Below are 18,405 nucleotides of genomic sequence, written 5' to 3' on the forward strand. Positions count from 1 at the left end.
CATACACAATATTCCACTGGTTTAGCTGTGCATGCAGAAATGCCAGGCACAATCATGCTAATAACATCAGAAGGGGAATGAAAAGGCTGAAGGACGTTCATCCACTCTTTATCACAATATAAAAACTGAGGAGAATCAAATGTGACTATCAAAAGTCAAGCTCAAAACCAAAACAAAATCCAAAAGACAGATATTCTCCCCAGTAAACACTTAAACTGGGGAACATATTGCCACAGGGTTTCTGTGGGTACTTGCACAGTCTCAGCTACGTAGTTTGAAGAAAAGTGTGTAGACTAATTTTGGGAAAAAATAAATCAATCTATGAAGCAATTAAACACAAAGATACCACCTCTGACTTAGGAAATCTTTAAGCCTTTTATTACTGGGAGATGAGAAATGTATCAAAGCAGCATCACTGTGCACGCATGTGCTTTCAAAGGCATCCTGTGCCAGCCCAGATGAGACCAGACACTGGCTGAACGAACCTCTGGTCTGACCCAGCGTGACTGTCTGTCACATCCACCTTTACAAATGTGCCACCGAGCACAGTATCTCTTACAAATTTGTGACATTTCTGGAACATTATGATATTACTTTTGTTTGGCATGAATAAGAAACCCACATAACCCAAATCACCCACACAACTCACGTGGAAACGCGATCTTGACAAGACCTCTGACATATTATTCAAGAATGGAACCATTTGATGACAGCTCCCCTTGAATAATTACATGACTGAGACACACAGAAAGCTTCCAGTCCTAAATCCTAAATCGCATACACAGTCATATACAGTTTGAACTACTAATAACAGGACCATCCCAGCCCTATAAATCATTTTAACTTGATGAAACTCTATCTATAAGACACTGAGGCTCTTTCAATGAATGTACATCAGTAGAAAAAAAATTACACCTTATAACTTGGTTGTAAGTCCAGGCGGCACCGGGCACCCTCAACATGTCAGCAGCTGAACTGAGGCAGGCACAGCACTTCTGACATTGTCAGAGATGTCTTCAGCAGGACACAGAAAACACGAGACTGCTTGAAAGCTTAAGCAGTGATCATCAAGTAGGAGTAGCCTGTTCAACAGCAAGACTGAATTGTTTCAAATCCATCTGCACAACTTTCACAGCTCCTTCTGAAACCTTAAAACCTCTCACAAAGGAATCAGGCCCTAAAATGAACTGTGTTTTCTTAGAAAACTGTTCAATCTAACAAGAATGCTTTAAATCACAGAATCAAACAGGTTGGAAGAGACCTCTGGGATCATCGAGTCCAACCATTGCCCTGATACCACCCTGTCAAACTTCGTCATATTTAAAGTCCCATCCTGTACTACAAATTAGTTTTAGAAGAAATACTAACATTTCGGGATAAAAGGTAAATTAAAATAGTCACAGCAAAACTCAATGTTTTTCTATGTATTTAAATTGTAATAATATAACTGAGAGAGATCAATGAACATCATGATTTCCTAAAATTATTTAAAATTTTAGCCTCAGAAAACAAGCAGGGAAGAATATGACACTAAAACATGCAGTTTAGCAAGAAAGTTTAGAAGTTAGAGAGATGTACAAGCACCACTTCATTGCTACAAACACATTTTGTAAATCTAATTATAGGTGCATCATCACAGAACAAAAAGACAATACCCACACCATACCTATTAAGCATTTCTACAGCCCTGATAACCATTAAACCCTGGAAATGTAATAGAAAAGGGAAAGGGAAAGTGCTACAGCTGCAGAACTGCCTGCAAAAATAAGCAGCTCTGTGGGGCTTAATAAGAAAAGAGAATAGGAAAACCAGTAGACTTGTAAATAAGTTCACAGCATTTAATTACAGATCTGAAGCAGAAGCTCCTAAGTCTACAGAAGCCTTTTAAAGCGCATGAAGTTTGCTCAGTGGAAAAGCCAAACGGGATTTTTAATAAATAGCATAATCTGGATTTCAAAGGGCACTGCATTCAACTTCTGCTTCTAGGCCTAAGTACAGATTTGGTGTAATTTTAGATAATGTCTTTGGTCTCAAACCTTCAGAAACTGAGCCTTGTTTGAGGCACAACAATACAAATGGCTGCTTGAACTTCAAAGTAATGTTTAAAAGGTTTCAATAATAGAAACATTCAGCTGAAGCAAGAAACAGATGAAACTGCAGTGACAGGAATATCACCACAACTCCTCCCTGCTTTGTGCAGTGTCATTTCCAATGCACTTCAGACTCTACAGAGAAAGGCTGCCAGTGCATCTATTATGGGATCATATGAACATGAATATTTATCATGAAAGTACAAAAACTCTTCTCAATATCTCTTTTAACAATGACAGAAAATATACAGACTAAAGAATACTGAATTGTTATTCTTTATCCTTCATTTATAGCGCAATATGTTTTAAAAAGGAAAATTTAAACATGATATTCCATTTCCAGTGGTGGTGCAGTTTTAATTCAGTTTTAACATTATTTAACTCTTTAAGAAATGGGGGAAATCATCAGTAATTTTTTAATACAAAGAATAAAAGACTGCAGGTACCTACTTGACAAGTCAATGAGGCAAACCCAAGACTGCAGAAAATAATAAGTAAAGCTGAATAACCTCTGGTGCATGCTTACTTCTTCTCTCCCAAAACCCTAACACACCTAACCCATCACTAACACTCCACTCATAAGTCTATTACACGATGACGTTCCACCACAACTGAAAAACCAGCACTTTTGCCTTTAGATCTCTTCACTAACGATGGCATGCCACACCTAACAGAGACAAAATGGATTTATTTGCTTCTTGTTCATGAACTTTATTTAAATAAGGTTCCCCAACACAATGGCAATAAACTTCCTTAAGGGAAGATGGAAACACTTCCCATGTAATCCTTGCTCAAGTGAAAACACCAGAGGAACTGGCTTAAAGATATCCCTTCCAGTAAAGCCCTTTGGCTTTGGGAATCTGTAGGTCATGTTTACTGTAGGGGCATATATCTGCTTTTGCCTTCATCACTTAAACGAGGTAGAAAACCTTCCAAGTCCAGCAACACCCTGGCATGAAGCTGGTGGGATGGAGGAGTCAGACCTGTCATTGTTTCGTGATGATCACACAGCTGCTTATAGACAATGCTTTACAGAACCATAATTAGTTTCACACACTGAGTTCAATACTCACCCTTCTTACTCAGCACACTGGGCTTGTCTTTGACACAAACACTTGTAAATAAGTATGTTTTATAACTCGTTAATTAACATCCATGAGCTTTACTATGAAAAAGTAACTCCTCTTAATGAGTGGCATGCTATCTTCAGATAGATAAAAGAAGTCATGAGGTATTAATTTCTGTCAATATGGGTAGCTTTTATTAAAGAAGAAAAAAAATGGTCACTCTGGCACTCCGTTGTAAATGTAATACTTAACAGAACTATAAAGCATGTTTATAAAAAAACACAGAGAAACATATCTTCAGCTTCACAAAGAAAAAAAAAATCCCTTCAATTCCTGGTTTAAATTAAATAATTGCAATTGAAATACTGAAGGAACCTCCAGCTCCTTCAGCACTGTTTGCCCTTCACCTGGCAGGCGAATCTACAGCAGTCAAGTGAAACTTAAGTGATAGAAAAGTTGTCATGACTTCTCCCTGCACATCGTATGTAAAGGCAGATGGGAGTGCAGAGGGTGAATACCTCTCAGCACTTGCTGCTTGCTTCACCCTCCTTCATATTCACTCCATGCACAGGATAGCTCCTCCTTTCTGCTGGCCATAATGAATTACTTGGTTTTAAATGTACAAATAAATACACCCCCACACACACCCCCACTTACTTGAAGGTCACAGTAACGTCACAGCCAGACAGCAGAGCTCTTGACTTACTTACCCCAAGTAAGTGCCTTCAAAAAGTGCCACCTTTCCTTTGTGTAACATTTGGGAATAAGTCCCATTAGGTATATATGGAAAAAATCAAGGGGCACCCAGAGATGAAAACCTACACTACAATATAAAATACTCTACATAGAAAGTCTTCCTTGGAAGAAGCTAAAGCTACAGCTGCAGTGTAAGTCATTGCTACCCCCGGCCTGGCTAGCAGCTCAGGACAGGTGCACACGATGAACCTTAGTGCAGTCTACAACTACCTGAAGGGAGGTTGTAGCACAGTGGGAGTCGGCCTCTTCTCCCGGGCAACCAGCGACAGGACAAGAGGACACAGCCTCAAGCTTCGCCAGGGGAGGTTCAGGTTGGACATTAGGAAGCATTTCTTCTCAGAAAGGGTCATTGGACACTGGTGACTATTTGGAAGCAAGACTGGGGAAGGCTGCAGGAGCCTGCCAATGTCAAGTAATTGACAATGAATATCAAAAGCTAGCATGCGGAAGGGCTTTATTTTGTGTGGGGAAATACTGATCAGTTAGTTAGCAGGTGGGATATCTGTGGATTCTCATCCACTCGCTCACTGAAAACAGCAACATCACATCAGCCTAAGCTTTCCTGCAACAATTCTTCCATTTTCCCATTCATAATCATCAACAATTGGTAAAAGATAATGCTTGAAACAATACAGTAGTATTATCTAATGATAATGGTTTACCCCATCCTGGGTGTAATCTGCATGTGGGTGAGGGAGGAAGGACAGCATGGGAAGCAACCCTAACTCACCACGTGATTCTGTGCTTCCCTGGAGTCAATGGCACCACACCGATCTACCCACCTGAAGTTCTCTCACAGCCTGTTTTAAGCAGCCCTAACCTATTTTGGGTCATCAATACATACAACGTTTCCAAATGACAGTGACTTTGGGCATCACCTGAGCTAAGGGGATGCTTTTACTGGACAAGATACTTTACAAGAAAAGCAGCGTACATCTCTCTCCAAATTCTGTGGTTTATTATATTTTTTGCTCAAGACCTCCTTAGATGCCCACCTGTATTTACCATTCTGATTTTCTGATGCTGTGGCCAGAAAAGTAATCCTCATGAGAAAGTGTAACACCAGTTTAGCTTAGCTTATCCCTTTCCATACCCTACTGTGTTCTTCCCCCTCCTACTCCTTCCATCTCCCCTCTCTCTGTTGAACAATCCTTAACCCACATTCTTTGGTACCTACCTCCCAACATGCAGTTTGTATAAGCATTAATACCAACATCCACGCCAAACAGAGCAGTGCATTTTGCAATTTCCCTATTTACTCACAGATCATGAGTTTCCAGTCTGTAATGAACAGCATTAGTCCAAAGCTTTTTATTTTATTTTAACTTCCCAAGCTGTAACCTGAAGATTCCTGAGCGTTTTTCTTGGGCTGTTCTCCCAAGATGGACAGCCATCACACACCTCTCCATTCTAACCAACGAGGCAGAACATTGGGAAAAAAAAAACACAGAGTGCTCAGACAGGGACTAAACCCCTGTCCTACACACTCCTCCAGCCCTCCCCTCACCGTTTGAAACCTTTTGTTCTAACCATTTGATCCCGAGTCCACCAGGGAAGATTTTAGGCAAATTTCAGCCTCACACTTGGAATTAGCCACTAGCTCACAAGGATCAAACACTCACTGCTCTTGCAAGTGCAGCCTGCTGCAAAGGCAGGCTGGCACACTGAGGCAGGCAAAGCGTTAAATGCCAAATAGTCAGCTGAAGGCAGAACTCTGAGCCCTAGGAGCTAAGAAATGTGAGCTTACATGTATGTCGCTTACTGGAAATGTGGTGGCTACACTGGGAAAAAATTAACGTATGCAGGAATTTGTCCAAAAACCCACTAAGGAGAGCCCTCCACTACTGAAGCACAGAAGTAGTTGGGGCATAATTCAATGCTTCAGTGGGTGATGAAAGAGGCAGATGTCTCCATCTGCAGCTTCTTGCTGAAAAGGTAAAGTCGTACCATGCAAAAATCACACAGCGAAACTCTCCAGAAAGTCTGTGGGTGCCAGCCGGGGGGGGTTAATCTTTATTGTCCTGTATCTCACTGAGCAAAAGAAGCTACAGATTTTTCAGGAAGTTTTATCCAAGTTTCTAGTTGCTTTAACCTCCAGCAACGTACCATCTATCTCTTGGTGCTGTGAAACTGCACCCTACGCAGGACTCGGGCAGTACCACACCGCCCAGGTTTACTGTAAGCATTAGTACAGTGCCAGTAGAGCGCAACATCTGAGCTTACAAGGTGCTTCACAACTGAAGCCTCAACGAAACCAACGGAGCCAAAATCACTTAATGACCAACGGGGGCACTGATGGGTTGGATCCTACAATGCTCGAACACACACAAACTCATCAGAGAGGTTTAATTTACCTTGACCTTGTAGTACTCCTTGACTTCAGGCCGAATGGAATCAAAATCACCACTGATGTAATCAGGCAAGAAGCTGAAAGGAAAGCAATGAGCAGTGAAATGAAAAATTAATCCATCTTATTACATTTAATATTTATTTTCTGAAGAGCGCTCAGGGGTACAAGCATTAATCTCTCAAGGGAATAGGAGTTAGTTAAAAGCACGTTAAAACAAGAGCTGATATGAGGTAATACAAAATGAGGTAACAGATGAACTGTAGAAGTGGTAAATCTAGTGTCCCTTCTTTGCTGAGGGAGCTACACATCGCTTAGATGCTGACATCTCCCTGGGTCAGTAAGGCAACACTCGTATCTGCATGGTTCTAGAAAGACAACTCTCAAATTTATCTTTCAAATGCATCATTCAGTCAGCAAAGTATTTGAAAAAGCATATCTGAGTGCTGCCCATCAAGCCTCGTAGGATATCGTTTGTCAGACCATGATGATGATGACGATGATGCTTGGACAGCTGGTATGCCACAAATGCTCCAAAGATTTGTATTTTAGTTGTTACTGATGTCATCTTGTTTCTGCTCTTCTCCTTGATTATTAAAAACATACCCCCCTCATACAGAAGCCAAATGTTCAGTGATTTTTAAGTCATATCTTGGATGTACAAGATGTGTAGGAACTTGATTTCAAACCCTAACCGTCACTTGTACAGTAATACTGCTGCAAAGCACACAGATGTGACATTTATCTCAGCTTGCTTCTTGCAGTTTTTTAATTGCAGAACGCTTCAAAATATTTACTCTATAAATTCTTATGAAATTCACAATAAAACTTCAACTGTGCTACAGAAAGAACAGTTTAAGAATATTTTTTGAAAATAAAACCCCCACTGAACTACAGCTTTCCACCTTGCACAATTCCTGGAGCTTTAAGCAGCAGCCAAGAAGGCAGGTGAAAGTGTTGCCACTGTTCCAACAGATAAGGCTGAACTGAGTTTTAAGATCAAAGCTGTGATTTCAGGGTTTTCTAACAAATTAAGCACATAGCTCCTCTTCTCCAAGGTTGCTGTACTTTACGAGGGGTAGGAGAGTTCATCAGCAAATTCGTTTACAGCTCAAGCTGAGTTACTAGGAATTGGGCAAAGCATATTGGAACATATTTTTCTTTCACATGATTTCAGAAGAATGCTGCAGGGTCTACACACTCCCCACATCAGTAAAACCTATAAAAATCTCATGTTCTGGCTCTGTTCAAAGATTTCAAAAGAGACACGTGGTCACTGGCCACCATTTTCTTTGAAAGCTGCTCCAGCACAAGCTGGTAGGTACCATTGTTGTGAGTTAGTTCACATGCAACTATGGCACTTCAAATTCACTGCTCTGCTATTACTAAGGCTGTTATAAAAGGATATGTTCTAAAAATAATCTCTCCAAAAGTGATGCTCCCACGCAGGGCAGTCCCTTCTGCGTCGGGTTTTATGGAGGACACAGAAACCAACCAGAAGTAGTGCAAATTCAGTGCTCTGCTTTATATGCCCCAGTCAGTACAGTTCAAAACCAGCAAAAACTAAACAGAAAATTAGATTTGCTCCTTCATCGCAAGACTGACCCTTTCAACGTACAAAAAATTCCACGTTTTCAAAAAATCTTCTCAGAATCAAATGCTCCTGCATTGCTTTTGCTCTCACCCAAAGTAAACCCATTTCCATGACAAAAGCTAGCTGAAGTTCTGTCTCGATTTTTACAAGCAAAAGGAACAAGAATCTTGGTTGCAGCCCCACATGCTCTGCCAGGGCTCCTGGCTACGCTGCCGGAATGCGTCTCCTCTGCACTACGTCCATTTTCAAAATATCCTCTCTAAATAGTTCACTTGTAGCCACCACGAGGCCAGAAGTGACTAACAGAGAATAAGGAATCATGGCTGGGAACTTCAAAAAGTCCAAGCCTCACATTAATGAACATGAAGAGAAGAATTCTTTCTTCTCTTCTCCTCCCTTTGAGACACACCAGAAACAAGGAAAATTCAGAAAGTCTCTCCTGATGAATTTAAAAAATATCCATCATGAGTAAACCTCGACTTGCACTGCATGCCTCACAAACATCATAAAGTGTTTCAGCCTTATCTTCAGAGGATGGCTGCTCTTTGTAGCTCATTGACTATGCAAACCAACACAAGCAAGCCAACTTCAGTCAAGCCAACGTTCAGTCAAGAGTCAAACACTGCATTTGACTTGGTCCTTTTGAGTCCTGCAGAACAAATGGCCTGATTCAGGTGTGCAGAACTGAGGCAAAGCTCTTCTCCAGTTAACACAAGTGAAGAAGAGCCATTGTGTGAAAAGTTGTCCGAGACTGACTAACCTCAGAGAAGATGAGCGCTAGCTGATATAGAAAAAGGAGAAATAGTTGAGAGAGATATACATGGAAAAACCCCTCATACTAAAGTAACTTAATATGTTGTAATAATTGGTTTTCACTTGTTTGCTTTGGTAGAGGTTTGTGTTTACTCCAGAGGACAGACTAGTCCAGGAGAGCAGGCTCTGGAGAGTCACTGTCAACTATACATACTACTATGTGAGTGGAAGAAATTATGTCAGAAAAAAGTAACAAGAAAGGCCCCTCCATCAAATTTAAAACAGCCACTCATTTAAAGTGTGGATTAAAATCAGGTATTATATTAGTCTAACCCATGCTTTCCTGCCCTCTGACCTCAAATCCATGAATAATTCTTACTCCGTAGTGTAACTGCATTGAACATGACATATATTTCAGTGACATACATGGCACGTGAAGGAAGTTACCTTTTTGACCATGATGGCAAAAGAAGTCTTTAATTCCTTTTCAAAGTACAATTTAAAATTTTAATTTCTAAGCAGTCCAGATGATGCAGTCTATTGCGTTTCAGAACCATGTTTTACCAGTCTCATTAGCTATTAATTATCACTATGCATATAAGGTCGTGACCAGCTCAGCTGGCTCGATTCTCTGCTGCTCTACACTGACATTTATCAGGAGTGAGCCAACCCCATAATCCTAATGGGATCAGAAGTATAACAGTCATGTGAGATCAGCCCAGGCTACCAAGGCTCTTCTAGAGCTGTCAAGCAGCGTAACATCTGGCACCGAGCAACAAAAAATCCTCAGAAGCTTTGGACCAGCCAGAGTTGTTCTTTCTCTTCTCATTCTCTTTGCTTTTTTGGGGGTTGAGGGGGTATTTTTCTTGTTTCTTTGGCTTTAGGTTGTTGCTTTTTGTTGTTGTTGTTTTGGGTTTTGCTCTCATCAGGGTATTTTATAGCCATACGGCATCCATCTAAGATGAGTACGGAGTCAGGAGGGCCAGGATTGCTTTCAGATGGCTTTTACCTGAAGGCAGTTCCATAGCAAACTGTTAATGTTTCATGTATATAACTTTTTTTTTTGAAAAAACACAGAGTTTCAATATGAAACCTTTAAAGTTTTAGCGAGCTTCCCAAGTAAAACCAGCACTATTTCTCAGAAGTTTTGAGATGGATCCCAGCTAGGGGATTTATCCAAATTGGATAAGGGCTGAATGTTGACTGACCAGTTTTATGAACTCCCAGGAGAGCAGGAAAAAAAAAGATTCCAGCAAGTTTGCCATAGTTTCAAGATACACTAATGAAATTTCAGTCACCAGTACCATAAAACAGTAATTGATTCTTACCATAGATACAGATTACAAAATAAACAAAATATTTACACTCTGAGGTTCTCATGCTAAGTAAGCACAACTGTGCCTTTTGCCTTCAAGTAACCCATCTAACGGGCACGGCTTAATTCAGGAAGCAGTTTTATTGTTAAATATTCAACACTAATGAACAGCACGTTCAATTTAAAACGTCAGAATACTTGGTTCTTTACTCATTCACTTTAAGAATTCAGTGTGGAGTGGTAAATATGCCTTTTTATACAGTTATGAAAAAGAAAAAAACACACCACCACCTTACACTTCAGCAGTTTGTAATAAAAAACTGTGCTGCCTCCTTAAATCAATTGCTCTGGCATAACTGTTCAGCTCTATCATTAATCCAAAGTTACAGTTTCCTGGTACTATTGACTTTTCTTGTGATGTAGCTCCTTTAGCACATAATTGTCTGCAATTAACCTTTTTTAAACAAATGTTAACATCAGAGACACGACCATTTGAAGGCAGTATCTGCGATACCCTTTGCTTCCTTCAGCTACAGCACAGAAAACAACCCCACGCAGACACGCCACACGTGTCCCAGCTGTATCATTTCAGGGCACACAGGGGGTTCTCTGGGCTTTTCTTTCACTACTAAAAATAAATACCAAAACCCAGACTAACAGACACACACAAGCTACTTCCCAGTAGAAAAAAAAATACAGTGAAGATAAAGTGTCTAGTTGTAGGCCCCGCACTTCAAGAAAGATGTTGAGGTGCTGGAGCGAGTCCAGAGGAGGGCGACCAAGCTGGTGAAGGGTCTGGAGGGTCTGACCTACGAGGAACGGCTGAGGGAGCTGGGGGTGTTTAGCCTGGAGAAGAGGAGGCTCAGAGGAGACCTTAGTGCAGTCTACAACTACCTGAAGGGAGGTTGTAGCGCAGTGGGAGTTGGCCTCTTCTCCCAGGCAACTAGTGATAGGACAAGAGGGCACAGCCTCAAGCTTCACCAGGGGAGGTTCAGGTTGGACATTAGGAAGCATTTCTTCTCAGCAAGGGTCATTAGACACTTGAAGGGGCTGCCCAGGGAGGTGGTGGAGTCACCATCTCTGGAGGTGTTTAAGAAAAGCCTGGACATGGCACTTAGTGCCCTGGTCTAGTTGCCAGGGTGGTGTCAGGGCAATGGTTGGACTCGATGATCCCTGAGGGCTCTTCCAACCTGATTGATTCTGTGATTCTGTAAAATGCTGCAGACTTCACATGCAGCAAAGTCACCAAAGTCAGCTTTGACTTTCATAAGCATCTCGTAGTTGGGAATACAGAAGATAAAGCACTCTAGCATTACTTCAGGATAAATACTAAAATCACAGTTCAACCAAAAAACCCCAACAAACAAAAATTAATTCCCCCAAACTGACATTTGCTGCACTTTCAGCTTGCCCTCCTGACTGTCAGTCTTGACTAGAAGGGTGAGCGAGGGCTGTTCTCATCAGGAAGGTGTTACATCTGTTTAAATCTGTCCAAAGTATACTGTTAACTGCTGTGGAGATCCAAGTGTCTTTTTAACTCCCAGAGACAGGTACAGCACAAGTAGGTGCCATTTATATTTTGTCTCCAACCAGCACACTCAGATGCCCCATCTAGCTGTACAGAGGTGAGTTCCTGGGGAAGGGAGAACTGTCAGATTGAAGGATACACTTGGAGTTAATGTTTATTCCACCTATAAATACCTGCCCAGTAGTATCTGCAAGGTTGCCACAAGTAAGGGTCACACCTGAAGCTCAGAAGCCAAACACTAAATACCAATACAATTCAAGAACTTCAAACGGACCATAAAAAAAGCATTTTGTGTTGATTCATCTCGAAGAGATCACACTAAGGATTCCATAACTTATTACCATCATCAGGCCTTCAAAAAACAGCTACAGCACACTCCTTACCTCCTCCACCCTCTATTTCCCAATCAAGACTCTCTTGAAGTCAGCTAGCTCACTTTTTTTGACTCCATGGTTCACATCACGTTATTTCAAACCACAAATCCTCCCTTATCACTATATAATATTTGTATTAGGGTGGCACTGACAATGATGTTGTCCTAGTTGCTGTATGAATTCATAAAGAAACAACAAAAATCCCCAATTGCCCATGCCTTCTTCAAAGCCCTTCATAAACCCTAATTTCATTATGCAATTGCTTACACAGAACATAATTCCCAAACAACATTTTATACATTACAATAAATCCAGATAAGATTTAACAAGATTTAAAAAAAAAAAGGGGGGAGGGAAACAACAGCAGCACTGCAGACCTCAGTTTAACAAAGAAAGCAAGTTTATGTGTCCATCAGGCCATAGACAGCAGATTCATGTGACCCTGCCAGAATCCTTTGCACAGACTGGTAACAGCTCTGTGGATTACAGTCAGGTAGCTCTACGGTTAAAAATACTTGGCAATATCTAGCAACCTTGGAGAACAGCCTCTTTCCTCCTTACTTTTTAAAGAGCTTGGTGTTAAAGAGCATAAAAGTATTATTTTATTTGCAAATGCTATGATTTAAAGAAAAAGATAAAAGTGTTGGAAGATACGAGGGCAATAATGCATTCATTTATGCTTGCCTGGTATGCAGTGTCACCTTGCAAATAATAAAAAAATATGTGAAATAAATTGGAGAATGTATCACCCTCAGCTGAAACTTCCATGCAAAGCACACATCAGGGGGACATTTTCTGCAGGGGACAGCCAACTTGCTCCCATTATCATTAACAAAAATCAAGCAGCTAACACCCTGCCTCGAAACCTCACCTCCCAGTGACAAAGAAGGGTGTTAATGATAGCTGCAACTGTTGCGTTTTTCTTTTTAATTGTCAATATTTGAAACTGCTCTCCAGTTACAATCAATATAGTACAAAATAAAGCGATGCTGCGAGATTAAAGAACTACTCGCTTGTTTTCCGCGGTGCTGAACACCCTCCTGTGTTCAGGCAAGCACAAGGACTTCAGGAAAAACCCAGTGTGCACAGGACAAGCAACACCCAGAGACTGCTGCTAAGGACCCGTGGCTTGCTTTGTATTACTTACAGACTGATATGTTGCTTAAAATAAAGGATATGTGACTGCAATGTTGTCACCATCACATCAGAGCCAATTAAAGCTGAAACTGTTCAGCACCTCTCAGAAGAAACTCAGCATCTCACAGGCTCAAGCACCACGTCTTTCTGTTGGATCCTTGGCAAGAGGAATAAAATCAAGGGGGTCGAGCTGTGAGTTTTCACCCTTGCACAGGGCAGCATGGCTCAGGGCAGCAAAAGCACCAGCGCCTCAGCATGGATCACTCACGAGTACGTGATTTTGAGAGCTGGGGAAGCACGAGTACTCATCCAGAAGTGCCAGACTCTAGTCCTCCAGGACATGAGGCCAGAGGAAAGAGGAGAGAAGATGAGCAACGTAACCAGGACTCCCTCCAACACATGAGGGTATCTGACCAACTGAGAAGATGGAGGCTGACAAGACACCCAACACTGTTTTCCCTCTTTTCATGTCAAAGCAACAGATGGCAGAATTTGCCCTAAAAATTGAGGAAAACCAGCCATTAAATCAGAGAAAGGTGAACTGTTCATGATTAACATTTTAGACTGCATGTGAAGAATCAAAGGGATGGGATCTAAAACCTGGTAAACTTAGATCGAAGCAGTCACAAACTACACCAATGAGATTTAGATACTAGTCTCAAAAAGGCCACCAGAAGCCAGAGCCAGCTTGGGGCTTCTTCATGGAGTGCTACCAAAGTTCGATTTTGCTGCTCCGAGGCGAGAACAAACTTTCCCAAGACAAGATAAACAGTTTTTCTTCTTTCCCAGAAGAGCTAGAAACCCACATTTTATAGTTCTTCCTCCTAATCAGATAGTTACCAACAACTCCTACAGTGTGGCTTGAAAACTCATTATACAATTTTAAAAGTCAGTTTTGATGACTAGTATTTTAACTCTATGTGTCCCTTCTGTGAACTTTCACACCTCTAAGAACATTTGAAAGTCAAGCACAGCCAAACAGGAAGCAGTTACATGTGGAAGATGTTCACCAGGATTTCCTTGCTTCCATAATTTCCTTACTCTTGCCCAAGTACCTGAACTACCTGCCCTGAGTTTAGCATCTGTTTACGTACTTCCAAAACCAGAGAAGACCTACGCATGAGAGGTTGAGTCTGAAGAAGCCCTTTGCTTCTACAGGGCTTGAAACTGCAGCAAGGAGCTTGCAGCAGAAATCCTTTAGAGCCCTTTCTACACAGCGACTCACGAGTGCAATGAGAAGAGGTTTATTCCCTTCCTGAGTAAACTGTTCCAAGCAGGCAAGGAGAAATGTGCAGGTTTTCAAAGTCTTAACTATGCTGCTCCTGTTAATCTTTTCTGATTTCCACATACACATCATTTAATAGATTGATCCTCTGTTTCATGGCCAGAAAAGAGATATCTTGACACTTACCTATAAGGAGGAAGACCAGCCATAAAAGGTGAATTACCACACAAAAATTTATTAAAACATACCTACTCAGAAGACATGAAGTCTTAAGGAGGAAACCAGAACATCTGATGACAACACAACTACTGAAAGATAAAGTTCACTCCCAAATGGTTAATGAAAATGTCTTCTGTCCTGGGCCCTAATTGCCTGTAGAGCAGCCACTGAGAAAATTTCTGACCCCTTTTTTTTTTTTTGGTGAAGACGTGCTTGAGTACCTTAAATACATTAATAAAATTTGTTCAGGTTTTGAGCCCTGACATTGATAAGGTACATAACATTTTGCAGAGAAACAATGCACTGAGGATCCTGAAAACACTTGGGCTATGCAGAGGAACAAAACATATCACTTAATCTTTTTAGGGAACATAAACCCACATGGCAAGGAATGGAGAAAAGACACGCCATGGCAGACAGCTGTTTGAATTCTGTTGTCTCTGTACGGCTGAAGTTTGGTAAGTCACTAAGAGGCAGAAGTTTTATCAAACCTTTCACTGTTGACCTCTGCTGCAGCTTCTCCAGAGCTGACAGAGAACCAGGATGCTCCACCGGAGCATTAGCATTTCAGAAGGTACCTGCACCTCTTGCCCAGCGCAGCACAGGAGCATTAATTAGAGAGATAGCAGAAGATAAATGCGCATACAAAATGAGAGCTGGGCTCTACTTGATGCTGAGTAACCTTTACCAAAGAGCGTCCTCCCTTTCATCAGATCAACTCAAGGGACTATTCTCCCATTTCTACACAATTTAGCTGTACAATGTACGACCCTATTTCTTTTTCTGGAACTTGTGATTCAGACAACAACATATTGCAAGGTTTAATAGAAATTCTTTTAAGGTTAGTACTAACCGCAAAGGCGAAAGACCGGCCTCCAGAGCTCTGAAGGAACCAGTGGAAAAGTGTTTAATACACCAGTGTCCCTCTCTCCAGTGGGCTGGAACACCACAGCTGGGTAAGGCTTCTGCAGCTGGCAGAGAGATCCTACTCACTTCAATCCTTGTCTTACCCCCCCGTCAGTGTCACCACCTCTACAGAGCCAAAGTACCCGTCCGTTTCCCCCAGGACAGGCAGGGAGCAGCACTGCCCACCAACCTCTTCCTGGGATGCTCTTCTGCTCCTTAACCTTTCCACCTCCTCCTTGAGTCGTGCCACCAAGGAGATCATGCTCTAGGAGTAGCCCGAAGACCACCACAGGTGACACGATGTAATGTAACTGTCATTAGAGATGTCATTTACCAGAAGAGTGTGGCCCATTCCTTCAGTGTAAAATTCACTACGGGATAATTTTTCCCACATGTTTTAATACCAGCAGGTCATTAATTCACAGGCTGATAAGTTTTTGAAAAATGTGTAAAGTTGGAAGGAATCGACCCATCTGCCTGATAATGAGGTAAGAGACCCATACTTCACTGGAATGATGGAAAAACTCTCACTGAAGTCACTTTTGTAGTTGTGCTGGTAACCCATGCTTTTGTCCTCTAGATTCCTATAACATGTTCAGTCACTACAATCCTTCACTCTTCAGAGACAGCAGAGTGGAGCAACCCAGCGTATGAGCGTCTCAATCAGCTGATTTACAACGATGGTTGGGGGAAAAAAATAAAGAAAAAAATCTACATTTGGATTGACAACTTCTCTGTAGCCCTGTGCCAAGATCCTGCCTAATACACTTGAACATGCTGAAATATTAAGCCCCAGAAGCACAAGAACTAAAAGGGAAATTTTGATGAGCTCTTAAACGGGGTCATGAACATGACTGTATTGCTGCTGGTGCTACTGAAAGAAGTCAAAACCTGCCACAGCTTTTCCAGTGTGAACACGGCAAAGAAAGCACTTTCCACTCTGATTAAAAATGAGATCCTGCAGAACGGGGAAGCCATCACCCTCCTGATGAAAGCCCTCTCCAGCATGCCAGCGATGCTATTAGAGTTCTCCAAACCACTCCCAAGGTGCATTATGATCACATATATGCATGACAGCGCTGACCACTTAATCCCCTTCTGTCACAGGCAAGTTGGAAAATAAAAATTACACTGACACCCAAGGGTATTTTATAATAGAATACGAAAGAAAATAATAAATTTGCAGATGATTTTGGCTTTACCTCGTGGTACTGCATTACACACCAAATATTCCTAGCCCCTTATTCATTACTATTTAATTACAACAGAATACCTTTCTTTCAGACTTAATTAACCTCTGAAAGGAGTTTGTGACCTCAGGACCCTCCTGCGCGCTTGCAACATGCTGTTAGAGTATTTCTCTGCCAGGAAACACTTTCTTTAATGCTGAGATTTAATGAAATGCACAGGATTTTATGGGGAACACACGAAATACGAGAACCCTGCATGTGGTCACTTAATGAACAAGAGCTAGAGCGTATCAATTAGAATCATAAATCAATACTAGATTAACGTTCAAAGATGCCACAGAAGTTTCCCCAGAGGACAGGCTCATTACAGTAAACATGATCATGGACACTCTTCCCTCTCACTTTCACGGTGGGGAAGAGAAGAGGGAGTAAGGAAACGAGGAGGGATTTGCCCATGTAATTCCTATTTGTTTAAGCAGTAGAAGCTGAAGTGTCCCACCAAGCCCAATGACAGCGTAGCACAGTTCCAGCTCCCGTCTCTGTCAGAAATTGCTGTTCAATTCGAAACACTTTGACTCCAAAAGGCAATCAGAGAGCAGTAACCTTTTCACCAGACGAGAGGCAGAACCACAGCCCGTGCAGTCGCTGTCATTGCTTTGCTGCAAAGCTGCGAATGACGGATCAATGTTGGCCCCTCGGTGCCAATCAGAGCGGTGCTTGCAGAGTGGGTGCAGGGTCAGTAACTCACTTGCTAGCAACGTTAACCCTTCAAAACGGATTCTTCATCATCCTGAAAATCCCCTCCGAGAGCTAACATCCCCATCAATCCATGCGTGCTCTTCACACGATTCCCTCCCGTACAAAACCACCCCAAAATCACCTTATGCACAGTTCTCTTTTTTCCTAAAATTAAAAGCATCAGAAGGAAGAGATATTGACACCCACATCTGTCACTTCCTTAATTAAAAGTATTTGTTGTCAAACCTTGCAGATGATGTTTTAACAAAAAAAGTGGCACTGAATTGTTTACTGACTCTTCCAGTTGTATTTTTGGGACAATCTGTCTTTCTCTCACCACTCAAAATACCTTAATGCACACAATCTGATCTGTCACTGGCATTTAACACGCCTGCTGCAGCTGATAAAATTAGAAAACAACAGTCCTCCCACAGATACTGCAGGAACTTGAAGAGGCAAATCATATTTTTGTCTTTACTACTATAGAGCCTTCCTTTCTCTCTTTGTTGTGACAGAGTAACAGTTGCTCCACTGGCGTTATCAGCCTGGTTTATTCCAGAGACTTTTCTCCTTTTCAGCTCTAGTATCAAAAGCATTTTCACTCCCTTCCCATCCTTTTCCTTGTACCCTTGTACCCAAAACCTCTTACCTACACATGCCCATCAGCCACATGACGTGGATACGTTGAATGGGCCACTCAGCTTTGTGTCAAAAGAAACTTATTTGGGATGGAATTTCTTAACAAGGAGGGAAAGCCAGGCAGCTGGAGAGCCAAGCGGGTGTAGGTGGGATATCCCTAAAGAGTTACTACTCAGAGAACAATTTATTGCTACAGGATGAATTTAATTCCTGGTGTCACTGCTTCCAAAGACTATGCTAAATATTTTTGATCGCTGTGTGGGCACCACAAAGTAATTCTGAATACAATAAGCAGTACCAATTTCCAACTATTGCCAACGCTTGCTTCAAATCTGAAATCAAGAGTAATAGATGCTCAAACACTATTCACACAGCTAAAAGTAGGGTTTTTTGGTTGGGTTTTTTGTTTGTTTGGTTTGGTTTTTTTAAAGCACAAGGGATAAAAATGGATTGTGTCCCAGTCTCTGGAGGACCTGGTTACTGACCAAGTAGCAGCGAGAGTCTCACTCTTGCTCCATCCATTTCAC

General features: G+C 41.6%; 1 protein-coding gene across 2 annotated transcripts in view; it reads right to left on the minus strand.

Moving 5' to 3' along the window:
- The window catches only part of TPK1 (thiamin pyrophosphokinase 1), a 260,228-nt gene that overhangs the window by 132,161 nt on the left and 109,662 nt on the right, over positions 1-18,405 (minus strand). The window contains exon 4 of one of the 2 annotated variants that reach the window (XM_068396455.1): positions 6,268-6,340. The exons of the other annotated variant lie outside the window; for it this stretch is intronic. Coding sequence (XP_068252556.1) covers positions 6,268-6,340 — 73 coding nt within the window. The remainder of the gene's footprint in view (positions 1-6,267; positions 6,341-18,405) is intronic. 2 annotated transcript variants of the gene reach the window in all.

The sequence above is a fragment of the Nyctibius grandis genome, chromosome 3 (assembly GCF_013368605.1).
Source record: "Nyctibius grandis isolate bNycGra1 chromosome 3, bNycGra1.pri, whole genome shotgun sequence".
NCBI lineage: Eukaryota > Metazoa > Chordata > Aves > Nyctibiiformes > Nyctibiidae > Nyctibius > Nyctibius grandis.